This window comes from Lissotriton helveticus, chromosome 11 (genome assembly GCF_964261635.1).
Source record: "Lissotriton helveticus chromosome 11, aLisHel1.1, whole genome shotgun sequence".
NCBI lineage: Eukaryota > Metazoa > Chordata > Amphibia > Caudata > Salamandridae > Lissotriton > Lissotriton helveticus.
This window is the reverse complement of record NC_136072.1, coordinates 56563455-56590562: the sequence shown is the minus strand read 5'-3', so window position 1 is coordinate 56590562 and position 27108 is coordinate 56563455. Positions and strand designations below refer to the sequence as shown.

Below are 27108 nucleotides of genomic sequence, written 5' to 3'. Positions count from 1 at the left end.
AATCAAGAGACAAAGGTAAGTATTTGCTTTCCAAGTCAGGATGCTTAAAACATGGAGAAAAACTTTCATTGTTGGGTACAAAATAGGAAGTAAAGGATGTTACTGATTAGCTGGCAAAGCGGTGTATTTCTAGGGTCACACTCTGATGCGTCTAATTGCATATTATTCGGAGTTCTACCCTCCTGGATTGTTAAATGGCTGTCACTGGTGAAGATTCCAGGTACCACTAAATTTCCCATATTGTACTCCAGTGGGGTAAATTTGGAAGCAAATCTCAGTTTCGTTGCTCCCTCTTTTTTCAGGCTTTGATATTTCCTCCTTTGTCTCTGTTTTTCTCCTTTTTTGGTGCTCTTTTTGATTAAATATTAAAAATGGTTCACACTTTATATCATTTGGGAGGGCGTCATTTTCCTTGTAGCTCAGGGGGAATACATAGGGACATTAAAAAGTTCATCCACGCAAAAAAAGAGTCATCAATAGATTGTCTCACATCTTCGTGAGCAGCAGGAGTGCCTCCCTTTGACCAGGTGTCAACCTCCACACCCTTTTTTTAGACCTGTGATGCTCTTGTTTTGTCTCAACACTGCCTCTGCATTTATGGGGAGTTCATTAAGAGTCACAGTTTAGATATCAAGCATGTGATCAGAATTAAGTGTTGTATTTTCAACAGATTCAAGATCGAGGAAATTATTTTCTCCAGACAGTGACATGATTCAGAGAATCGAACATATCCGAAAGGAAGAAGGCTTGAAGTGTTCACAGTAAGAGAAGGGGCCCTCACCATAATTGAGGCATTGGCAGAGGATGAGAGATCATTTGGGCAACTGCAAGACAAAAACATAGGCATTTTCTTAATTTAAGGGGCCTGGGTTACCAGGCACAGTGAATCATTATTTCCACAAGTGATGTTGGAAGGTGATTTAAATGAAGTAGTATCTGGCAACTTTAGTCCATCTTAGGCAACTTATGGGAGACAGATCTGGTGATATCACCTTCAGGGACATTACTCCTATCATAAGGATCATCTGCTAGGCTGTGGGGTCCCGGATGAGTAACTCTATCCCCACCTGATGATCTATCCTCTTCTGCCACTTCAAGAAAATAGGCAGGTACTGTTAAAATACCCTTTAATGAACTAATATGGTTCTATTTGCCCCTTAGCAGGTTTCAACTAATTTTTTGGGAAAGGAAGGTAGGGAAAGAAGAAACACTCAGCCTCTTGGACCTCTGACCTTGGAAGCACAAACTGGTAGAAGGCATGTGGTAGTGGCCCTCGGTCTATAGTGGACTGATTGGTAACTCCAAGTTATATTTCACCGGGTGCCTCATCTATTATAGGTGGACTTAATATTCAGTTCTCAGATTGTATCCTGGTTTCCTGGGGGCTAGATACGGCCTCTCTGCTTTCATACCCTAGTAAGCTATCCTGCTGAAAAATATTCAGAAGGAATTGTTGCATACAAGTATATTTACATAAAATATACCTTGTCTTATGGGATTACTGGGGTTACCAGTCAGTCCATTGCAGACCAAAGGTCCTTACTACATGACTTATACCAGTCTGTGCTTCCAAAGTCAGAAGTCTGCGATGCATAAGGAGGGCTGCTTCTCTCTTCATCTCCTTTCTCTGTTTTTCTCTGAACAGCATCTTCAGATACTGGACTTCTCAACAGATTTTATTTAACTGAAATTACGGTGAATTGCAAGGTAAATTCAGTTTTTAGGGAAGTGCATTCCTCTGAATATTAATCTCCTATAGTTACACAAATATCTCAAAACATACAGTACAAGCACATCGATTAGACCCAGGAAGTAACCGATCATCCTGCCAAGTCGATGCACCAAAGTTGGGTTGTCAATGGGCTGAAGATTCAAGTAGATCTCGCTCACAGCTTTTCCACTGCAAATACGAATCAGCAAGACCTCATGTAGAAGTTATCCAGTCTCGTGGAGCCCTATTCAGCTGCAGTCTAGAGCTTTTCCCCGCTAGAAGAGTCTAAGCTGCAAAAAAGTGACTAAGGACCTGAGTAAGGACCTGATTTAGAGTTTGGCAAACGGATAATGTATCGATGCCATGGCAGAGGACTTTACCCCTGCCTTGGTAAGGATACTCTGCCTGCCAAATGTAGAGATGACCGACAACCCAGCAAACATCTCCTGCATTTCAAGGAAGCGCCGTCATGCTGGTTCCTGCAAATGCATTAACCATTTGACTGATGGCTCTGTCAATATGGTGAAGCTGTAAGGCAATATTTCATGCTTTTTTTATTTTCAAAAATAAAATGTGAGAGATTTCGGTTTTGAAAAGAAAAAGAAAATTCTATGACCCCTTGCCATGGGGGTTATTTCCTGTGATATAAGGATCATCTTACATTTCTCACTGTCCCTTTAATGGAAAGTTAATAGTTGCCATTTTTATGCCCACTTTAAATAGGGAGGACAGACAATTGGCTAATCCTCTGATGATCATTAGTCTGTTGGGCCATCGTAGTTGTGTGTCGGCTGCCTTGCCCTACTAATGAATTTTGACTTTCATTTTAGAGTCTAAGGGGCCGATTACGATTGTGGGCTGATCGCCCCCCCCAACGGGCCGGCAGTGGACACTGCCAGCCCAGCAGGGGCGATTCGCCCACCATCCTGACTGCAAAGAACCCCAGCCATATTATGATGGCTGGGGGGTCTGTGGCAGACGGAAAGACCGTCCGCTGGAAAACGGGTTTAATATGGTGGCGGTGTCTGGAAGACACCGCCATCCATATTACGATGCAGGCTGCGATCAGCCTTTCCATGGCTGCATTGCCGCTATGGAAAGGCTGGCAGTTCCTGCTGTTGGGGGCCTGTTGCGGGGCCCAGGGTGGTGAGGGGGTGAGGGGTGCACATGGGGGGGAAGCTATGGTACCCCCCTGCGTTTGCATGTACAATGTGGCAGGCACCGAACGGTGCCTGTCACATTGTGCATGTAAAAGCACAACATGTATTTTTTACATTGCGGTGGGTGCTGCTTGCAGCACCGCCCGCCGCTATGTAAAATATACAGGATGCACCCGCCACACTAGTGGACGCATCATAATTCGTATTGCGGGGCCGCCGCAACTATGGGGGGTGCTCCCTTTTGCATCTGCGATGGCGGGCGGACTTTGTCCCCCGCCATCGTAATTGCCCCCTAAGTCCGAAGGTAAAATTTCCGACTGGGTTGAACCTGGTTTCTGTATACACCCTGTGCTTCATCAACGTTGGCCTTAACTAGCCAGTCCAGCGTAACAAGATGACTGCGGTTGGCACTTAATGCTTTTTGGTGCTATTTTGAACCTCAAATGTTAAAAATGCATATCTCTGGTTCCCCTCAGTAGATTGTTTTGGTTTTCTTGACATTTTATTTATTAAAATGTACTCTACATTTTTAATTGGTTTGGGATTTTTCTTGAGTTTGTTTTTACTTTATTACTGTTTTTGACTGTATAAATACTTTACACATTGCCTCTAAATTAAGGCTGTCTGCTCTATGCCATAGCTACCAGGATGTTGAGCTAAGGTTAATTTAGTGACTTTAGCGAGTCATCCTAACAAGGATTGTGATTATTACTTGAGGTGATTAGTTATCCCCGTCAAATATTATTCACAATTTCTTACAAATATCATCTAACATTTTATATCTTTTAAGGGTTAGATAGTTCACATTGTATGTCATCAATTACTCTTTAAATATCAATTGGGTCAAGCTGTAATTTTTGTAATGCTGTTTGATCAATCAGCATGCTCATCAAGGCAAATTAGATATCCTAAAGTTTGAATGCCCTTTATGCCTCATTTCTTGTTCTTTATAACATGTCTGATTTACATTTATGAACCCCCAATTATACATTAACTTTTGTCATCAGAATGATGTGTACCATTGTAAAATTTGATGCTTCAGTGATAAAGAAATGATTTAAAGGTAAGAAAACAACAAATTAAAGGCATTATTACTTTTGCTTTTTCATATAAACTTTTCCAACACAAAGAATACACCATAAGACTAGAGCTCCCAGGTATTAGTAATAGAATTAAAAATGCACATAAATGCCTTGAGAAACTTTGATTGAGTTTACTCTATGGTTGTTCATCTTATCAGTTCAGTTCTAAGCTTTAAATGGCACACTTAGACTGACAAAACCCTCCTATTGGATATTTACCATGCCCTTGGTTTTGTAAACAGTTTGGAAAAAGGTACTTTAATTGACAAGTGGGACATTATATATTTTTTAATGTTTCACGTTATTGAATGTGACCAACACATATATTGTAGAAATTGTCAATATTATATTTTGTTATTGTTTTTCTAGCTTCTTTTCATTTTGTTTGTCCCTTTTTCTATTTTTACATTCTAAATATGGTTTTGAATACTCACTAAGCATGGTATTGAAATATGGGTGGTTTTAGTTGGTTGCTTGTTCTCTAATTAAGTGTCTACTCAATTAATTGAAGCAAAACATGTGCTGTCATTTTCAGCTATTTTGTGATTTGTTGATTAGTACAAGCAGTCCAAATTTCAAATAATTGATGACTGATTTGCATATAGTAGGGTGCAAACTGATGTGGCATGGTGTGCAAAATAACAATAGACTAGGATGCAGCCCAAAGTAATTACTTTTTGCCCAGATGTGAGTCCAATGCACACTGTCTCACTGGAACCAAGCTATATCCTGCTGATAAGCCTATAACAAGGGTGAAACTGGTCCTGGGTCGCTTGTGTTCCAGTACAGTGAGGACCTGGCTTTGAAGTTCAACCTAGACTGCTCCCATTGGAGCAGAATCAAGACGTATTTACACATAGCTGGGTCCAAACTGAGGTGGCATGGTGTGCAATGTAACAGTGGACGGTGATGCATCCCCGAGTAATTACCAGTGGCTGAGATTAATTCAAGCATTCCTACCATCATTTTTTGTATATGTCACAAATGTCTATAGGTGGAAGTCTGTGGAATCCAGCATTTTGAACATAGGCCAGCAAATCAGACATGAATGTCGGGTATGAGGATCGTCTGTATGTTAACCTCCGATAAAGAACCTGTATACCTTATAATTTAATGAGATTGACATTCTTAGGAGAACCCCCCACACAATGGATCTGTTTTGGTTTTTAGGGAATTCCCCAGTTACAGTACATGTTAAATGAATTACTTAAAAGCAGCTATTGTTATACCTCTGTGAAAGTTTTGGTGGGTGTTGAGCATGTGTAAATCCTATCCAAGAAAAGCATGTGTTGTGATTTCAAAATGCCTTCAGAAAACAGGCTCCAGCTGGACGATGTTTCTTTTTACCAAATTCCTTCCCCTCTTTACACATTTATAAATGCATACATATTTGTTTTCCCTGTAAATTCTGAAGTATCCTCTGAACTTTCAACAGGCTGCTAGGATTTAATTCATACAATATAGCCTGTTAGCTGACACAGAGAGCAGGTTTACACACTGAATAGGCTTTTGTGACTTTGAGGTGGATCAAGACTCCCCCTTACCTTTAGTCATTGTGAAGAACTCTACCAAATGTTGAGCCTCTCTCTGGATCGTCACTTCCAGGCTTTTCTTACCAAGTCCCAGGTTGCGCAGAGTCATCAAGCTGAAGCGTCTCTGCTGCTTCCAGTTGTGTCCATTTGAAAAGACAATCCCTAAGGGAATGAATGATTTGATTATGCCCTTCAAATTTCTTCTTAGTTGAAAAGAAAAAGTGATTTTTTTTCAGAATCCTCCTCTTCCCTCTACTTGCATCACGCCTTTTCATGCATTCACTACTACATAGCTTGTGAGGCTCAGAAAGACAAGCAAGAGTAGGTCTCAACATATGCTGCTGATACTTGTAAGCAATGTCTCAATGTCCTCTCTGTGTCATGTTAGTGGGATCCATAATATGAGACCAATGGCTATGTTTTCAGCTGGATTATGCATTAATATGGCAATACCTTAAATATACAGCACAGTAAGAGATATTCAAGTTGACGCTGGCAGAAAGCGATGCTCTACCATTGCGGACCTCCAAAGCGGCATAAGGATGCAATCGGCGAAAGGAAATCACTTCGGCACAGACCTGAGAACAAGCAGTACTGTTAACTGTATTCTTCACCAGCAGCCCTGTTGGCCCCTCACCCAGGCTCATCGTATGTACTATGCTAAATCATGGTGTAATACACAAGTGCAGAAATTGAATTACCACACAGTATCCCACTGGCTTTAGCCAGCAGATGCAAAAATTAGGACTAACACTTTGGCATGTGCCACTTGGTCTATGATGCAATTTTGCACTTGGGTACCACTCTGATGGTTCAACCAGTGACAAAAGTGTCAATGCTTTGATCCAGAATGACTCCATCTCTACTTGAACTTCAAGTACTTGCAGAGAGCTTACTAAGATCATCCCACACATTCCTGTGTGTACCACAAAGCTCTGACTGGGCGCCTAAACACCTTTACAGCATCCTCTTTAAAACCAGTGCTGTTGGAGCTGATTCCTAAATGCAAGCACACCCCTTACTTCTGTTTGTTAAGGAGTCATATGCTGGGACTTCCTGCAGTAACTTCTAAAATAGCCATAAAGCCATGGTAAACATGTTTTTAAAAGACCCTTGTCCAGCCTCAGTTCCTATGTGGATGTATACTGGGCTGCTTGGCTTTGTTCCACCTCCTCAGCAGAAATGATTTATTCAAAGGGCTTTAATTGTCAAACAATCAAGTAATTAGTAGCCTTAATGTTGTCAAATGAATGCCCAGTGTGTTAGCCAATGAAAGCAGCTACATTTTGAAATGCAGCACTCTCCCCCTACAAGGAAGAGAGGAGGGGGAAAACTAAATGAGGTGAATTAGAAAAATGTTACTCTGAAGTACAGGAAGGAAACCTTGAAGGAAATGAGCACTCTTAGGGACAGCTTTAGAGATGCAGGCTACAAACCAGGAGACAGGATCGTTCCCGAGATTGGGACCCTGCATGTGCTATTATCCTTGTGAAAGAAGTGGGAATAGAGCTGGGATTTAGCAAACCCCATATGTGTGTTGATCCTTCAGACAGAAATAACAGGAAGAGATAGGACACCATGTGTAAGTGTTGGTTATTGAGGCAGAAATTGGAAAAGAATTGATATTTTGAAGAAGATGCCAATTTTTGGAATGTCATTTTAAAAATATTTGAAGCTTAGGGGACTATCTGTGCCTTTTTGGGGACAGTGTTAAGGAGATCATGTGTGTGTATGTGTGTGTGTGTGCCAATCCTGTAGACACAAGTGGGAATAGAGCCTCAGTTTCAGGGACTAAGAGGTTGAAGGGGGGGAAATGAATCATTACGATAGAAGTTGCAAAGGGAGTGGTGTGTATGAAACCATCCTCGCATACCCATCCTTGGGACAGAAGTGCAAAAGAGCTGGTGTTTAGGTACTATGGAGCCAATGTATGTCCTGGCAGATGCCCTGTTATTCCACCAATGTGATGGAGTAAGTTACTCTGTTGCCTGGTGGAGGGCCGGCCTGACAGATTTTTAAATGACCCCCAAGCTTGAACTCATTCATAAAGCATTGTCAGGAACTGCTGTGAAATGATGATGCCTTGCACTAAACAGTTTTCTTTTTTTACTGTCAAAATCGAAAATCCTGAAATGGGAATTTCTTTTGGAAAATAGCAAAGATAATGCCACCCCTCATGGGAGCCATCTCCCAAGGTGAGGGGGGCATTATTTCATTTTTACTGCCAATCAACTCCAGGGTTTGCCTAGCAGTAAAAGACAATAATAAAACAGCAAAATGTCTGCCAATCCTAGTTGGGTGGATGGACATACAGCCAATTCTCTGACAGCCCTTACTCCATCTGGCCATCAAGAAATCTGGCCACGGCGGTGATGGAGTAATCTCCACCGTGGCCAAATGTAAGGTTTGCCATCATCAAAATCAGGTGTGCGGATCACTGTGTTTGCAGGGAGGAAACTCAGGGGCATATTAGCAAAAACCTCATTAAAATTATTGCAGTTTTAGCAGCAGGAAACTGCCGCTAAAACGGCGATAATGGGCTTGCTATTATGCGTCATAGAATTCCAATAGAAGCCCAGGTTAGATGTACTGCACATCTAACCTGGGCTTCTATTGGAATTCTATAATGCATATTAGCAAGTCCATTATCGCGGTTTTAGGGGCAGTTTCCTGCCGCTAAAACAGCGATAATTTTAACAAGGTTCTTGCTAATATGCCCCCAAGTTCCTTCTCCTCTAGCATATAAGTCAGGCTCTATCTGTTCATGCTTCTCTTTGGTGTGCAAGTGGGAAATAGCTGATGGTTTGGAGATCATATCTACCTTCACATTCTTTTGGATAGATGTGTAAAAAGAACTTGGTTTAGAAGACCTTGGACTGGACTGAGGAGAATATGTGTGCCATGCGAGGCACCACTAAGGAACCCTATTACTACATATATGAAAGCATTAATGAATGAATAACTCAAGATATATTGATGGCATTCAGTGTTGGTATATACACAGGCACAAAACCTAGCATGATGCCGGACCATGTGGCTGGTGCAGTACATGGGTTGTTCTTGCACAAAACCATTTGTTCATTTAACTTGAAGGGTAGTGTGTGGACAATAGGTTCCTATACTACGGTTCTATGCAATGCCTATGCACGTATGTATGTTTACAATTGCGAATGACTGCGTATCTGTCTGAGACTTGCTTGAATTTTAGATCGAAGACACATTACGAGAGCCTCTGCAATTTAGTGGTGCTAATAAAGTCCTGTTCCAGCCTCGTCGGAATTATGTTGGCCTACCAAGGTTATGGGCCACTTCATATGTGGACCCTATAGTGTTTGTGAGCTAATAAATAATACAAAGGAGATTACTATCAATGGCTAAACATATTTACAAACAAATTTGTCCAATTGCAATCAATTCAGAGAATCATGTCTGGTGTTTTCATATATCTTTTATTACAATATTGAATAATTTGTACAATATTTTGTGAAATGCAATTTTACATATTTTACAAATCAAATACCAAATTGTCCTGTAGTAGAAAGAGTTCAGAAATTTGGGTATAAAAGGGTATTTTGCACAGATGATCATATCCTCAAGAATGGTTATGGTAGGCCTTGTTAAACACTAAGGGGACTATTCATATAATGCATTTTGTTCTACAGTAGTACAACCCACGTACTACAAAATGCTATTCACTAACCCATGTACTAGAGAACTCCGCCTCCATTATCTTTTCTATGCAAAGTTCTGCACCAAGGCTACGCCTATGTTTTAGTAGTAAATATGGGAGGGACAAAGGTGAGTGGCTGGAAAATGGGGACAACTAACTACAACATAGGAGGTGTTTGAGACATTTAGGGTTGGGTTTTGGGAGGGGCAGGTTTCTAAACACAAAAAACAACCACCCAGAAAAGATGAGTAGGGCCTTTGCTATTCACATACTGCACCTATTAATATATATGTATGTAAGTGCACACACACACATACATATTTGTTGTAATGATAAAAACATCAATATGTATTAAATAATTATTTTAAAAAGTATTAATAACCCCAAATAAAAATGACATTTTAAATTATCAGCATATGTTAAAAACTAGACATAGTTTAAAGTACTTCAACATATAGCTTAAACAAATACATAGTTAAATAGAAAAAAGTTACAGAGGGTTGGAATTTGTTTTTAATTATTCCTTAGCAAATGTATGAATTAAATACTAATAATTTAAATAATTATTTAATACAACATTTATTTAATTAGTTAATGTTTGGTAACATTTTATTTGACTAGTTCTAGGGTAATTATAAATATTTGTAATACTTGAATAGTTATATTTTAAAATAGGTTTAATTCTTTTTAGGTTATTAATTTTTATAGGTTCCCATATGAACATCTCCGCTACAGTAGTGGATATATCTACCTATATAAGAAAAGTTACTAGTTATAACATTGCATCAATATCTTTGAAGCATTGTAAATACTAATGTAGGAGGCTCAAGCTTGAGGTGGAAACAAGTAATTCTACAATAAGGTGTAAATCACTCAGAAATGGTGACTAGCAAAAAAGTGTAAAATTGCACCCAGATAAAGTAAATCTACATGTGGGTAAATCTGTATCACTGTGAATAGGCCACTTAGCCTTAGCAGTGGTTTATGGATAGGAGGTCAAACCCATTTTTTGTTAAAACGTACGAATATACATGTATAAATATTTTAATTATTAGCAGCATCATACATGGAGAAAACCCATTTGAACAAATTCATTCATGAAACATTAAAGCTCATTGTAGTTCACTAATGTAACCAGGAATTAAAGTGCCTAACCAGTCTTTAATGGGACAACATATCTTCTTTAAATTATGCGTCCAAGGGTCATTTTGTATGATCGAAAAGTTAGGCTACACAAAAATAAAAATTCTTGCCAACAGGATCTAACATCTCAAAGTTTGTGCTGTAGCCACACATAAGCTTGCCCAGTGTTGCATTAAATATAGCAAAGAATGCACACCTGACTTGCTTGGAGTATGGCCTAGTAAAAACTGTTTAGGTTTCCATTGAATGTTAGTACACAATAATTATTATATCAGCAAAAACACATGATTCCAATATGCAATATTATTTGAACATGCAACAAATATATGGGTCGTGAGTGATGTAATATGTGAGGTCATAGGTGGGCATGATAGGGTCGCAAGTAGTTGACCAAACTATAAATAGTGCATTTCAGTGGGTTTTTTTTTTAAATCGCACACACACATATAGTCACTGGAAAACAAGGTTAGAGTGGCATTATAGTTAGGTGAAAATATCAGTATTTTCGCAACATTTTAAATGAAAAAAACTCACTGAAATCCACCAGTTATAATTAACAAAAGTAGCTTATCACTTGCGTCCCTACCATGCACAGTGGTGTCGTCAATTGTGTAATTTTAGATCTCATATATTGTCATAGAATATATCATGAGTGATTTAATATGTGAGCTCTTAAGCAGTGCATGATGAGAGTTTGAAGACCCCTTATGTTTTTATTTTATTATTTTAAAATATTTTTAGGACCGAGGATCAAGTCCCTGAGTACCGTAGTGGCTGCCCCAACCTTTTTTTTATGTTGCTGCCAGCGAGTCAGAACGCTCGCTCTAAAGAATTTCCCTTCAGCCATTCAGAAGGCTTATATTTTTCAATTTCTGCCCAATGGACCAGAAATATATACATATTTTGTACCTTTTTATCAGAAACTTCTGAACAGATTCATACCAAATCACAAAAAGCACACTTCATCAGTAAAGATCTAGCTTTCCATCAAATTTGGTGTTATTCCATTTTGCCATTTGGCTGCAGCACTGTTCAAAAATCCCTAAGAAAGTGGCCCTTTTGTTCTCGTCCCTGCTTGTTGAATCAAACCAAAATTTTCCAGGAAGGAGCTGAAGATAACAAACTTTTTTCTGGATATTTTTGTGAAGATTCGTCAGATGACGCCAAAGTTATTAGCAAACCATAAATGTTCTTCCTACTTTAACTAGGTTCTGATATATATCCACTGAAAAAAACAAAGGTTAAAGTAACATTATATTTATGTGAAAGGTTCAGCAACAACATAAGGTTTTAAACTCTAAAAAACACAGAAATTCACCTGTGAAAGTTATAGTTATCTCAAGTACATGTAACTCGTGCCCTCAAGTAACAATTTCTCATGCCCCCCGCCATGCTCAGTTTTCACATGAATAATTTCACCGCAAATGTTAGTGATATTATCATTGATGGCATCGAAGAAGTCATGAGTGATGTATTATGTGGGGTAGTTAGCAGTGCATGGGGTTGACCTCCAATCCATTAAAGTGACCTTAGAGCATGAGTTATTGTTAATTTAGATAACTATAACTATAACTATAACTGGTGAATTTCGGCGGTTTTTGGAGTTTAAAATGTAATGTTGTTGCTTAACATTTCATCTAACTATAACGTTACTTTAACCTTTGTTTGTTTCAGTGAAGTTCAAAGTTTCTTTTTACCATGAAGTGATATTTAATTATGTTACATAAATACAACTCCCACCATGCACCATGTGTGCAGAGTGGGATTGACTGCAGGGCCAGGACTGTGGCCAGGACTTGTGCCCAACCCCGTAAAAGGCAGCCAACCCCACACAGTACATGGCCATCAGTTGTGCCTGGCAGCGGGTTAGCGGCCAGGCCCCGCTGCCAACCCCCCACATGCATCCAACCCATGCTACATATGGCCTTCAGCCATAAACGGTGGGAGGATGGCCACAAGATCTGTCCTGCACCCTAGCCCAGTGGCCAACCCCACGCTAAGTGCAGCCTTTGGCCATGTGTGGCGGGGTTGGCCACAGGACCTGGCCCTGGGGACACCAGTCCTTTTATTTTTAAAGAGGTTGGCCCCCCTCCTTAACACATTATAGGCCCAGGGAGCCCACCTCCAAGGGTCCAAACTTGCAAAAAACGGGAGGGGGCACATGGCTCCCTTCCAAAGACCCCAGGGCCTCTTTTTGAATGAAAGGGAAGGGGGCCACATGGCCCCCTCCTGACCCTTATTAGGTCCTGGGAACCCCATCCCCAGAGCCATTTTTTTAAAGAGGGGGTATGCAGCCCCCTCCTCAAGCCTTATTAGGTCCTGGGAACCCCATGCCCAGAGCCATGTCTTTAAAGGGGGGCATGCAGCCCCCTCCTCAAGCCTTATTAGGTCCTGGGAACCCCATGCCCAGAGCCATGTCTTTAAAGGGGGGCATGCAGCCCCCTCCTCAAGCCTTATTAGGCCCTGGGAACCCCATTCTCCAGGACCACTCCTTAAAATAAAGGAGAGGGGACCATGTGCCCCCCCAACAAGCCTTGTTAGGCTGTGGAACCCTATTGACCAGGGCCACTCTTTAAAATAAAGGGGAGAGGCGTGTCCAGCCCCTGAAGCACTCATCTTATAGATGGGTGCTCTGGTGTCCACCCAGGGCACCCACCATATGCTTGATGGGGACCGTACAGGGAGCCTCAAGGGTCCTATGGCCCAAGCCGGCTCCCCACATGATGCAGGAGCCAGCATTCCCCCCACCGCCACAGGGAGCAGCTACTAATGCTGCTCCCACTGGGAGAGAGCAACATTTTGATATATTTCCCTGCGCATATGCCTCCTTCTCCTAAATGAAGATCAGGCCCCAGTGGATGGGGTCGCTGGGTCCCAAAGCAGCCTAGGGAGGGTAACTGCATGCCCTTCTCCACCTTATAAATATGTCAGGCCCAGGGGGAATGGGGTCCCTAGAGTAAAAATGGCCCAGGAGGGACTGTGCACCCTCCTCCACCCAAAAGAAATTCAGGATGGGGGATGAAGTCTTCAGGTCTGAAAATATCCTGTGGAGGGGGCCATGCCTGCCACCCTCCCCAAAAACACAAAAAATGCAGTTCCTATGGGCCCTGCCCGACCCCAGGGTGTTTAGAAATGAAGCACAGGAAACTGTAGTTTGCTTTTTAAAAAAGATTTTGCCACAGACTTTTGGATCCTCAGTGAATTCCCTAAAACATATTTTTTTAATGTTTTGGGCCCAGGCAGGTCCCTCTGGGAACTCACCACCAGGCCTAGGAGTCGGGGTATATGTACCTGGCCCTTTTATGTCTTTTGATTACATTTTTGTAAGAACTCAGGACCAAATCTGTGTCCTAAGATTGCTGCAACCACTTCCTGGTTGATGTGGTGGCAGCAAGTCAAATCGCGCTTTTGGATCTGTCGGCTGATTGGAGTGAAATATACACATTTTACCCTTAATTTCTCCAAACGTATTTAAAGCAAAGCACAAAAAGCACTCTTTCTGGGTCAAGCTCTAGCTTTCTGCCAAGTTTGGTGTAAATCTGTCTAGTGGTTTGGGCTGCAGTGATGTCTACGTTCATATTGAAAAATGAATGGTTTTGGGACTACCCCCTTTTTCTCTGCTCCTGCTTGACAGATCTTCCAAAACTTTCAATGCGCAAACTAGGCAAGAAGTAGCGCCTTGTTTTTATGTTTTGTGGATATTCTTCAAACAGGGCCGAAGTCATTAGCAACACAAAAAACACATTTCTTATGGAAACGCGACCCTAACTATAACTACCCTTTAGCTGTATATATGCCAGTAGGTAGTTATTGTTAGGACCTAGTTTCCATAGGAAGAGTGTTTTTATGTTTTGATAATAACTTTGCACCGTTTGATGAATCTTCGCGACATTTTCAAAACTAGTTTGACAGTAACTCAGGTGCGAAAAGGGGGGCTCCAAAACATGTTTTCGATACACTAGGGGTTTAAGAAACCATATAGACCATAACAATGCTGGCTTGCTCAGGATTTTGCAAGGATCCTTTTCATTATAAATAAACAAGCATATCTGTGCTGAGCTAGAGGAGCACTTTGCTGTCATTGGCAAGGTCTCTACACGCTGAAGCTACGGCCCAGAAGCTTGCTGATATCTCAACAGGGGTGCCCGGCTCATGACCAAGACAGGAACTTACATTCTTTCCCTTCAGGTAACCGAAGTTGGATCATCCAGTACAGGGATTTTGCCAAAACACACATGCCCTAGAAACTTAGGTTAGGGACTGCATCGTAGGAGTACACCAGCTCTCTTTATTGTTTTATGCTGCTTTATATGATTGTGAATATATATTGTATTAGCACGCTGGTGGAACTTTTTATTCTGTTCACTGTCGAGGTGCTTCTAATCACTTTCATCTACTTCTGTCTATTGATTATTGCAGCACATATATTTTAGACAAGAGTCACAATGGTTCAATAAACATCAGATGTAGCCTGGAGACATTAGGGGCCCGATGTAGGAAGCCCAATACCGTTCGGTAACGGCCGAAATTACAGAATTTCGGCCGTTACCGACCGGTATTAGGCTTTTCTGATGTAGGGGTCTAATCTAAGGATTAGGTAATTTACCGAATCGGTAATTTAAGGAATCAGTAAATTACCGAATTCTTAAATACCGATTCGGTAAATTACCGAATTCCTAATGTAGGGAGCACTTAAATTAGTGCTTTTCCCATGTTAGGATTCATTATTTACCAGCAACTACAAGTTGGTGGTAAATAACGAAAATCCCCCAAAAAGGCAATTTCATGCAAATTATTTCAGTGCCATGTGGCAGACATACATGACCTTAGGGCATGTATGTGTGCCACATGTGCACCCATACACAATTGAGGGGTGCAACAGGGTGTCAAAGTGACACCCTGCCACCCTTCAATGTTTTCCCCCTTTTCCGAATCAGTATTTACCGATTCGGTAATTCCCTTTCATTCCTATGGGCCTCCAGGCCCATAGGAATGAATGGGGAATAATGATTCGGTAATACTTACAGAATTTTTCCCTACATAGCATTTACGGATTTTAAAATACCGAATCGGTAAAATTCGGTATTTTCGAATCGGTAAATGTCCCTCACCTACATCTGCCCTTGGTCTCCAGGAGGCAAGGTCCTCATCAGAGATACAGGTGCAACTTCATACTAACTTCCCATTGCATTTTGGGGAGCTGGTCCATCATATTTTTCATGTGTCTTATACCAAAGGAATAGCATACTTTTTTTTTAAAGTCTATAGGCTCTGGATTGGCTAGTACCTTCCAGGCAGTCTTCAGAGTAATTCCATCTTTTACACACTCTGTATTTGGAAGCATCTTTGGAGGTCTTCCCCTGGTCCTGCTCCTTGTTACCTGGACCATGATTTAAATGTTTCTGCTCTGCAATGGATGTCCCAGCTCAAACCAAAATGGAATAAGCACTACCACTTGTGCTGTTGTGCCAAGAACACATGGTGCAATGCTTCAGTACACCTTGACTTCAAGAACTAAATAAACATTGGCTTGCGTCCTTTTGACCTGTCTGGCTTCACTGCGTGCAACCTGTATTCAGCTGTCTGATGTGCACTTATGAATGTGCCCTGGATTTATGCCTCGGATCACAGTTGGTTGTGCCGTCGGACATCGATGTACTGGCGGACCTCTTAAAGGTCCATTTGTATTGTTGTCCCCAGCGTATTTCATTGCTGCTAAATGCATTTTCTGAGCTATCCTGGGATGCTTCAGCTCCCAGTAATATGGATCTTGTCTCTGCAGACCATATACAGGCTGTGGTCACTCCCTCAGTGGCTGCTGTGGGGGATGGATGGGAACACATTTGCTCCATAAACCTGCTTTGGGGTACGCCTTTTGGAACATTGTCTGCAGTTGCTGAAAACAGAAATATTTTGTCTACCACTGGGAACACATAAACAATTAGCTATTCCATATGGTCGGAATTCTTAATTTGGGCTGATTTTTTTGTAGAGTCATATTCAGCAAGATATTATTAACTTTTCATGTCTTATACTTTTAAGCAAATCGCTTTCCCTGTGCTTTGACTTTCAAAATGCATGATTGCCTTTTTAGTATTAATTTTAGGGTATTTTGTTTCATAGCTTTTAATGCCACGTTTTTTTATGGATTTTCAATTTTCTTTTTTTAGATAGCTTATTGGTCATCTCTTTGTCTGAGGAGTGAGTTTTATGTGTCTTAGTTAGGCCCATGTAACAACGCTGGCATCTTAGACTATGAAACGTTCCTTACATTGCCTTCCCTTTCACACAATAACCTTTTACACACATTTCCGTGTGTGATGATGTTGGATTAGTTTCCCCCGAAACTGTTTTGCTTACAAATTATACTTTGTTTAAAATTATCACGACTCCTTGCCATGTACAAGACCTTGACACACATTGTGCAAATGTGGCTCTATTTTTCAACTACAAGGCGACAAGTGGATGCTCTGTCTCGTTCACAGTGGGAGAGGTTCCATGGGCTGGCCACAGAGGCAGACAAGGTTAAGACACCTATGCCAGCAAACATGTAGAACATAGGCAAAAAAGGATGCTCTAATTGGTGGTAGGGTCACTGGCGGAGTCCACCTTGAGGTCCTACTTGCAGGCATGGGAAGAATTAATGAATGAATGAATCAATCAATCATAGCATTTGTATAGCACACTACATACCCTTGAGGGTCTCAAGACGCGGGGGGTGCTGCTACTGTTCGAAGAGCCAGGTCTTGAGGAGTCTCCTGAAGGTTAGAAGGTGTTCGGTCTGCCGTAGGCGGATGGGGAGGGTGTTCCACGTCTTGGCGGCGAGGTGGGAGAATGATCTGCCGCCGGCGGTCATTCTTCGGATGCAGGGGATGGTGGTCAGCGGAGGGGAGCAAGTGGGTGGGGGTGTAGAGGCTGAGTCGTCTGTTGAGGTACCCTGGTCCAGTGTTGTGGAGTGCCTTGTGTGAGTGGGTGAGGAGCTTGAAGGTTATCCTCGTGTTGATGGGGAGCCATTGCAGGTCTTTCAGATGGGGTGTGATGTGGCTGCGGCGGGAGATGTCGAGGATCAGGCTTGCTGAGGCGTTCTGGATGCATTGGAGTCGGTTTAGGAGTTTGGCCGGGGCTCCTGCGTTGAGTGTGTTGCACAGTGGCACGCAACAGAGATTAGAGTATTGGAACAAGGAAGAGGACGTAGTTCAGTTTAAATTAGCAATAATTGACAAGGGTCTTACTTGTGGCACAATTACATGGAAGTTGGCTGCGAGAGCTTTTATGGGCTAGTTCCTGTGTGGGTATGCAGCATCAGCAGGGGAGTTAGGCAGGAGGCTGTTAGAAGGTTTGGAAAGAGAAAGGGGTAGTAGGAGCATGGTGAGGAAATCACTGGCAAGACTCTTTTTCGGCAGAGTATTGGGGGCCCCGTCCACAATATGCCATAGGAGGGAGGAGATGCTGTTGTTTTCAACTCTAATGTCATGGATGTTTTTTGGGGCCTTCAGGGTGTCAGAACAACGGGGTAGGAAAGGGAACCTGGGGTTAGAATGGGGGAAAGGGGTCATCATTATGGCCAGCGGAATAGTGTTCAGCCTGTGCCACTCCAAGATGGATCAAAAGTCCAGGAGAAAGACATTGTTGTTGCAAGAATTTCCAGTCCATGCTTTGTGTCAGGTTAGTTTGGGCAAGAAAATTAAGGTGGTGATGGTGGACGCACAGTGTGTGGTTTTCCAACATGGCAGCGGGGCCAGGGTCCCTTCTTTGCAACTATTGTGTGTGCTGAGAAAAGCATTAGCTAGCTTGGGTTAAGCCCCGAAAGATTATGGTACACATTCTTTCAGGATTGGGGTGGACATGGAGGCAGCAAGGAGAGGTTGGGGCAGGGATGGGACGGGATAATGCAGCTAGGTAGGTGGTCCTCGGAGTGCTTTCAGCTCTACATGAGATTGGTGGGGGGGTTTTTTGAGTTGGAGGAGAATTTTTGGTGCCTGACACGTTGTTTCAGGTGCAGTGGCTGGTCGTGGGGGGTCGACTTGTCTATTTGATTCGTGAACCAAACAAAAAAGGGGGGAGGAAGAGGATACACTGGGTTTGGCCGGTTTTACATATGATAGTTCCAATAAAAATGAAACCCAGTACAGTTTGGTGTGAAAATAACTCTCCGGTGACGGAAAAACTCTAGTTTTTCTTGTGAAACCCTCACCCACCAGGGTTACCTCTTGATGGCATGCTTCATCATTGGGTTCCTCCCGATCTGCTGTGGATCGGGGCATGCTGCAACCCGCTGCTTACGTGGGAGCTCTTATTGATGTTCCTATACAATATTAAAGGAGTTGTTAGAAGTAAGGTAAGAGAGTGGAGATGATGGTATGTGGTTTAAAAATACCTGGCTAGTAGGTATCCCTTAGTTTATTTTAACCACTGGTCGGCATGATAAAAAATGTACAGGGAGTTTTTTAGGAAGAGTGATTGTTATTAATCTATTCTCCTAAATGTTCAACAGTTTCGAGCTGCACCCCTAATTTGCTCTTCTTCAGGACCTGAGGAAATCTAGGGGCATATTATCAAGGGGGTTTATCTCCGCTTTTTTGGCTTTAAAAGCCAAGAAAGCGGATATAAAATTATCTCCCTATCACCTAGCTGTCGCTAACACCAGTTAGCGACAGCTAGTAGGAGATAGCGACCATCTTGGGCCCCGCTTTGAATGTCAGTGAAATTTATCACTAATGACATGCAAAGTGGGCGTGCCAAGATGTTAGCGACTAGAAACAGTTGCTAACATCGCTATCTCCTATTACCAACTTTTGGAGATATTCGCGCTAAGCGCGAATATCTCCAAAAGCTAATACCTGCCCCAGAGCAGTTCTTAGCCATGTTATCCAATGGTAGGTTTCGGCCGATTTTTATCGCTTAGGAGATAAACCTTGATAATAGCAAGGTTCCTAAGCGATAAAAATCGCCGAAGCACGGTGATAACAAAAGTGCAGCTAAGCCAGCATAGCGATAATTATCGCTAGTTGTTGGTAATATGCCCCCTAGTTCCCGGGAACCACTCTTGTTAAATCACACTGGAAGCATGCCAAAGCATACGGAAAAAATTAGAAGTATCTATACAGTTAATATCTATTCAGCATTCATAGTTTGATAATATATAAGATACGGGGAAGAGGGTGGTCTGTTGTCACACTCGCTTCAAGGCTACACCTCTGTGTTCTAACCTAATCTGATAAATCTCTGGGGACCACATATTGCAGCACGCCCCGATCCACAGTGGATCGGGAAGAACCCAATGAGGAAGCATGCCACCAAGGGGTAAGCCTGGTGGGTGAGGGTTTCACAAGAAAAACTAGCGATTTTCCATCAGTGGAGAGTTATTTTCACACCTAACTGTACTGGGTTTCTTTTTTGTTGGAACCATTTGGATCGTGAGACATTCATTCAGAAAATGAGTGGAGAGACACAAACTTCAGAAAGGTCAAGGAATTACCCTTGGTTTTGATGAAAGTTTGTTCAAGATCACATGGCAAGGAAACGGGGATGAAATGGCGAGAGTAACTGCATTGTTTTAACAAGATGCTGAGGCAACATAGATGTCCTGGGGCCTCATTTATGAGGCCTTGCGTGAATTTTGCCCTTCCGATGCGTCACTTTTTGTGACGCATCGGCGGCGTAAACCATGCCTCCTGATGCACACTATTTACAAAGTGACGCATCTAAGCAGATGCGTCACTTTGTAAACCCCTGCGCTACATTATACCTGCGTCAGGTATAATGTATGCAGAGTGGGCGTTCACCCGCAAAAAGCCTCATAATAGTGACGCAGTGAAATCTATTAGATTTCACTGCGTCACTTTTAGGACGCTGTTGCGTCAAAATCTTGCGCCTGCCTCACAGCAGGCGTAAGACTGATGCAAGCCCTTTCACATGGGGCTTGCCCCATGTGAAAGGATGCATTGCTGGAGTCGCGTCACTTTTGTGACACACTCCAGCAATGCGTCACTTTTGCGCCTACAGATACGTCAGAAATACTGACGTATCTGTAACTCCTTGCGACATGATGCGTCATATTATAAATATGACACATCAATCATGTCGCAGGGAGAGCGCAGTGAAAAGTGACGCATCGCTGTTTTCACGCAGCGATGCGTCACTTTTCATAAATGAGGCCCCGGATGTTTTAGTTCTTCACTTAGGCGAGAATGATATGGTGGTTTCTGAAGGGCTAGTGTTATTGAAAGAAACAAAGAGGGATATGTTGGCGATCAAGCACCCCTGGGCAGGATGTTACGTGATATGGACGGAACACGTTCCGAGAAGTGAGTGAAGGGGGCGGAAAGACCTGCTGCAATAGATAAGGCAAGGTGCAAGGTCAACAGCGATATGAGGGGTTTTTGTTGGGACGAAAATTTTGGTCAAGTGGAACATCCAGATTTGAGATATGATGTGCCGGAATTCTTCAGGGGGGCGGGGTTCATTTGTCTAAAAGATGGAGCTCTACGTATGTCAAGTAAAGGAGGTTTTGGACAGAACACTGAACGTGTGTACATGGGATAATAGGTCCTGGTGGGGGGCATAAAAGTCAGGGATGCCTTGTCTGAATGGCGGTTGGGAGATAAGTTGTCATGGGTGTAGATTCATATTATTGTTGGGGAAATAGAGAATCAGGAAAATGGGGATGTCAATAAATTTACACCTGGGGGAAGCAAGAAGGAAATGTTAAGATGTAGGATATGTAGATAGTTCGATGTTAATAGATGTAGGAAAAGTGATAAGAGAGTTAAAGGTCACTAGTTCAATAAAAGAGTAGGAGTTAGTTGTAAGTTGAATATGTAAAGGGGGGTGGGAAGCTTAGGGGTGGAAGGTAAGCAATCGTAGGTGACTGGTTGCATAGTGAAGTTTAGTATTGTAAGTCAAAGGCCAGGGTGCTTTTTGTTGTAATGTGCACCTGTTTTCAATAAAGCGGCCTTTTCCACACAAGAAAGTGATTTTGTGGTACGTGCTGCTCCTTTTTCGCTCAATGTTTGTTTTGTCAAAAATACTCAAACTCTGGAACTCCTGCGCTTCAAGTGTCCTGCATGAACTGAAATTATAATTTTTATTTTTTTCATTAGTAATGTCTGTGCGAAACGTGCGATATTTCTTGAGAAAATATGTAAAGTTAGAACTTCTGATGTTCATGCTGTGTGAGGGCAATGGGCCTGTAGATGTGCCCAGAATTGGAATACACCAAGATTCAGTTCTCTTATTTAGCACATCTGTTATTTTTCTCCACCTGGAAGTGATGATGCTGTTCTTATGTTTATTAGTTTATTTATTCACTGCAGCAGGACATTCCTTTTAGTCCAGAAAGCATAAGACAGATTTAGTGTTTTAAACAAACCAACATTGCTGTCATTAGTTTTATGACCAAGATGTGGTTGTCTGTGCTCAGACTTATAAAATATCATATTACCAAAGACCAACATCACTTAGATTTGAATACTTACATATCTGCACTGCACATTTTAAATGACATTTCACATACTATAGAGATTGTAGTTGTCAACCTCATTTTACTTTATGCACTCATGTCCTATTAGATTTGGATGTATGTCATTACGACGCGGTGTTTACACCGCGCTACCATTACAACGCAGTTATCACAACGCAAGTCGTTACAACGACTTGCGCAGTAGGCGCTGGACTTAGGAATAGTATGATTTACTATTCCAACTCCAGCCCACGAAACAGTAGGGAAGGTGTTGGAATAGTAAATCATACTATTCCTTAATATATAGTGCCATCCAGCGCAAGTCATTGTAACGACTTGCGTTGTGATGACCGCGTCGTAATGGTAGTGCGGTGTAAAGACCACGTTGTAATGGTCATCTCCCATTAGATTTCCTTGCTAGCTTGCTAGACTTTCTTATGCATTTGCATGAATAAGTGCATTGTTATATACAAAAGAAAACTTACCCTTGCCACCTGTAAGCTTGTCAGTGATAGGAGTCGAAGGGCGTCCAGAAAGTTCCTCTGAATGAGTTAGTAGTGCATTTCTGATAGACTTGCATCCGTTCACCACAACCATTGGATTCTGCCCAATCCAAACTGTGAATATGTTCCCATAGGTTTTTGAAAGCTAGGGAGAGAATGCAGCAGACAATTACTAAACCATATCACTTGAGGGCAGGTGTAAGAACAAAAGTGCACCAGAATGGATCCCTTGCCCGCTGTGCCAGAGGACTCCAGCTGTGCCTTACTGATGAAGTGCAATGAGTCTGAAACTGTCCTCATGTTGCTTTGTGTTCCATTTCAGAAGCACATTGCCTTGCAGGGTGGGCTGTACTGTTACTATATGGGTAGAACCAAGGTTGATTTGCATGAAAGTGACCAATATAGTGGCACAATGAGATAAAAATGATCAAGTGAAATGCTGCGATTGACTAGTGTCTGAGATTAGTTCGAACATTCCAAAAATAGTGTAAAATTAGCCCCTGCAGTCCCAGTCCCAGTGGTGAGGGTTGTCCCCGAGCTCCAGGGCGCCCCCTCCGGCACTGTGCACAGACAGTGGGCCCCCTGGCCTGAGATCTAGTGACTGGGTCCAGAGTTTGGAGGCCCCCTCCATGGGCCTTATTTATGAAAAGTGACGCATCGCTGCGTGAAAACAGCGAATCGTCACTTTTCACTGCGCACTCCTTGCAACACCAATGATGCGTCATATTTAATGTATGACGCATCATGTCGCAAGGAGTTACAGATACGTCAGTATTCCTGACGTATCTGTAAGCGCAAAAGTGACGCATTGCTGGAGTGTGTCACAAAAGTGACGCAACTCCAGCAATGCGTCCTTTCACATGGGGAAAGCCCCATGTGAAAGGGCTTGCGTCAGTCTTATGCCTGCTGTGAGGCAGGCGCAAGATTTTGACGCAACAGCGTCCTAAAAGTGATGCAGTGAAATCTCATAGATTTCACTGCGTCACTATTACGAGGCTTTTTGCGGGGGAACGCCCCCTCTGTATACATTATACCTGACGCGGGTATAATGTGGCGCAGGGGTTTAAAAAGTGACGCATCTACCTAGATGCGTCACTTTTTAAATACGGCGCAACAAGGCGCATGTTTTACGCCGCCGATGCGTCACAAAAAGTGACACATCAGCAGCGCAAAACTGACGCAAGGCCTCATAAATGAGGCCCCATGTACTTTACAGGAGGATGCCCTCACGTTTCATTTCGCCACCGCATCCCATCCATTAGTTTTTCACATTTTCTCAGTGTGACTCCTAAGTACAGCAGTATGACCAGACATGGGTCCTGTGCCTGATGTGCCCAATGACGCAATCTGGATCTCACTGATGAGGCTCAACCATGCAGGAGAGTGGTCTGGTGGTCTGGTGGGCTAGCTTCTTGCTGTTCAAAATGGAGTGTGGCCGTAGAATCTTTGGGTTACCTAGTTTTTTTTGTTCACTGCTCGGCGTCCGCAGGGGGGGGCAAAGAGGGGCGCTTGCCCCCCCTGGAGCGACCCTCCTTGCCCCCCCTGCGGACGGCCATGAAAACCGTGACTTCAAGACGGGGTTCTCACTCTCTTTCCTCTCCTTTCTTTTATTTGCTTCCCTGTGAAATAGATCCAAAAAAGAAAGACGCTTTTGCTGGAAATGCGTATTTTTCTGACATTTTAATTCCAAAGTGCAGCAATGGGAATAAAAGGCTAAAACTATGAAAAATAGATAAATAACTAAATAAAGTAAGACAGAGTGGTAGCAAACTGGCCAAACTGATTTTATTCACACTGAAACACAGTAGCGCCACTTTTACAGAGTTTGCCGGTGAAACGCTATTTTTGTTTTCTTGTCTTTGTTTTCCCTGGTTCTTGGAACTAGTGCACCAATCCTGGAGGTACTGCAATTTGTGAATTGGAAAACAAAATGTGTGCTGCGGCTCCGCATCCAGGGATGTGGTCTTTTTACCATACTGCTTACGTTTTGTAAGGATATAAGCAATGGCAATTGAAATGGGTCCATTCAGGGCCCTGTAGTCGTGTCCTTAACTTTTCAGGCAAAAGCACTCACTGATTTCTGAATAGTGAGTGTAAAAGCATTAAGGTAACCATGTTGTTCCTGCTTACATTTCCCACGGCTTGCTAAAATTTGAATTCCCTATAAGTGTTTGCTTTTTCCAGGATGTTGTTACTTTTGTTTTTTGTAGGCCGCATATTGCTCTTGTCTAGTGCGTAATTTGAATTGAGCCGCATCCAGGTGTTTATAGCGGGCAACAATTGGGTTGTAGTTGAAGACAGTGGGAGTTTTTTTCAGTGGGGCAGTACGGTGTTCAGTGGGGGAGAGGATATGGCACTATGGTCAGAGCTGCTGAATTTGAAACTGGGAACCAGGTTCAGCCTTAATAACTAGCCCACCAGACCACTCTCCTGCGAGAGCACAATCAGATGCTAGACCTTAGAAGGCTTCGCAACACCTTAGAAGTCCTGGTGTCTTTGCACCAGCAGGTGGACCCTAGCATGACAAGTGTAGGTTAACCGTCAAAGCTTGTCCACCACTATCCATACTGAAGATCACCTCCAGTCTTGCAGGCAGGCCTATAAAGCAGCACACTCTAGAACAACAGTCACTGAGGTCACAGGAGCCTTGAGAAGGGCCAGCTCTAGGGCGGTGCAACCAGTGTGACTGCACCGGGTGCTGACTTTAGGTGGAGGCATCATGTTTGCAAGTATATTATGGTTTTAAAAATGCTTGCTGCCTCCTTCCTGGCCCCCAGCAATTTTCGGCAACACCCAAATGTCATGATGACTCTGGTGATTATTGTTCTTCCTAGAGAGAGATCAGAATTTTGTCTAGTGACAGTTTTGACTCATGGAAAGGTAGCTCAGAGGGTTTATGTACCAGCTGCAAAGAACATGCGCCATGCAGATCACAAATTGCACATAATGTAAATAGGTCAGTGGGCTACTGCTTTTGTCAGAGAGATCCTTTTGTTACTTGCAGTTTATAAGTTAAAATCCTAACTTAGAACAGTGACCTATGAACTGTCATCTAAGAGCTACATACAAACAGCAAGGTATAAATTAGAGCGTTATGTCCCCCCTCCCCCCAGTCTTTGATTATCCTAATGTCCCAAAAAGTGTTCTTTTGGACATAAATCAATTCTCATTACTAAGGAGAACCCCCAACCATGGTATTACATTTTAAATTCCGGGTATTGTGTTTCTCCAGACTAATCACTATAAAACTATACAGGCTACTAGTATGGTTGTGATGTGACTCCTACATCTTGTAGTCCTTAGTCTTAAGTAACATTTTCTATACAATGATTTACACACATATTGATTGTCTCTGTGTAATGTGTGTGATGTAAAGTGCTCTGACACCCTACAATGGTATGAGTGGCGCTGTAAATCAAATTAAATGCATCTGAGAGAGAGTGGTTATGGAAACTTGGGGTGCACAGTTAAAGGGTGGTAGTGAGGGAATCCATGGCAGAGGTGGTCATTGGGGGGCACTAACAAACATTAATGCACAGGACACCACCAGTGCTATGGCTGATCCTGCCCTTGAGGCCAGTCTGCCTCATCCATAGGTACCTCCGTTGGTCTTGATTCAGCAGTGGTAGCTGCAACTCACCAGGGATTGGCAATGCAGGATTTGCACGCACACTAAACTAAGTTTGCAAATTTCACAGTCTCCCTGCTTCATTCACAAGCACTTTTAACATGTGCTGCCTGCCGTGGGGCCATTGGAATTAATTATGCAGCAAAGGATGACAACATTATGCCAAAGTGTTGACTAAATTATGCATTAAAAAAAGCTGCAGCGTAATGCAGTATATTTTCAGATATTTTATTATTTTGACGTGTGTACACATGCTAACAGTCTCTGGAAAGATTTTGCCTCATTAGTACCAGTGTAACATACAAATGCAGCAGTGAGAAAGGTGACCAGTCAACCTTTACAATAGGCCATCCCCTCTGCAGCAACACAAGTCACATTTTATATTAACTTTTGATATGTTTGAGCTACAAACAATTTATTAGTTTAAATGGTCAGATCATGCAGCAGATCTTGCATTATGAGGCAAATATGGCAGAGCCATCATTTTAGAGAAAACATTTGCAAACTAGGATATTTTGCCATTCATGTTTGAACTGCTGTTGTGGAAAAAGGCAGTGCTGATGACAGAAACTCCATGGCTCAGAGACAAATGGCTTGTGTTTCCACATTTTATCGTATTTAGTACATTCTGTGATTAGAAGCATATCCCACTTTGTGAATATATGTTAATGTCAATAACTCATTATAACCTTAAATAATCATGTGTATTCATTGGTTGATTAAACTGGGCACTGAAATGCCAAAAAAATACTAAAAATTGGGGTGTCTGGCCACACCTCTGGCTAAACGTGCGCAGGTTGTCAGTTTGACATTAACTACACGTAGAGGGACATTAAGTTTCTTTTCAAAAATATAGCTAACATTTAGACCTATACATTTTATTTTGTATAAATTAATTGAATGTGTGAAAAATTTAGCAATGCCCGGGGAATTCTAGTAAAGGGAGCACCCATTGGCGCATCACTAGCATGTGTGATTGCTGCATTATTTATTACTAACTTTGACGTTGTGCTTTAACTTTGGATAAAAGTTATCATGAATTCTAGCACCAATAAGCCAATATTGGTAAATATGTGTGCTACAAATAAGCCCTAACATACACTGTGCATACAGTATATTTAATCTGGTGCTTTAATCATAGGCTGTTTTAAAGTATTCTGATAAAAATCGAATCGTGCTGAAGACAGCCTTGATTGGTGTTGGATCGAAAACCCGGAA

The 27108-nt window shown here is 42.3% G+C and overlaps 1 protein-coding gene across 2 annotated transcripts in view; it reads right to left on the bottom strand.

The window, feature by feature from the left end:
* Positions 1–27108, bottom strand: part of LOC144791255 (cytochrome P450 2J5-like) — a 192407-nt gene that overhangs the window by 149838 nt on the left and 15461 nt on the right. For both annotated transcript variants that reach the window (XM_078665906.1, XM_078665907.1), the window contains exons 2-3: positions 22245–22407; positions 5498–5647 (exon numbers count right to left, since the gene is read on the bottom strand). In XM_078665906.1, the coding sequence (XP_078522032.1) occupies positions 5498–5647; positions 22245–22407 (313 nt within the window). The remainder of the gene's footprint in view (positions 1–5497; positions 5648–22244; positions 22408–27108) is intronic.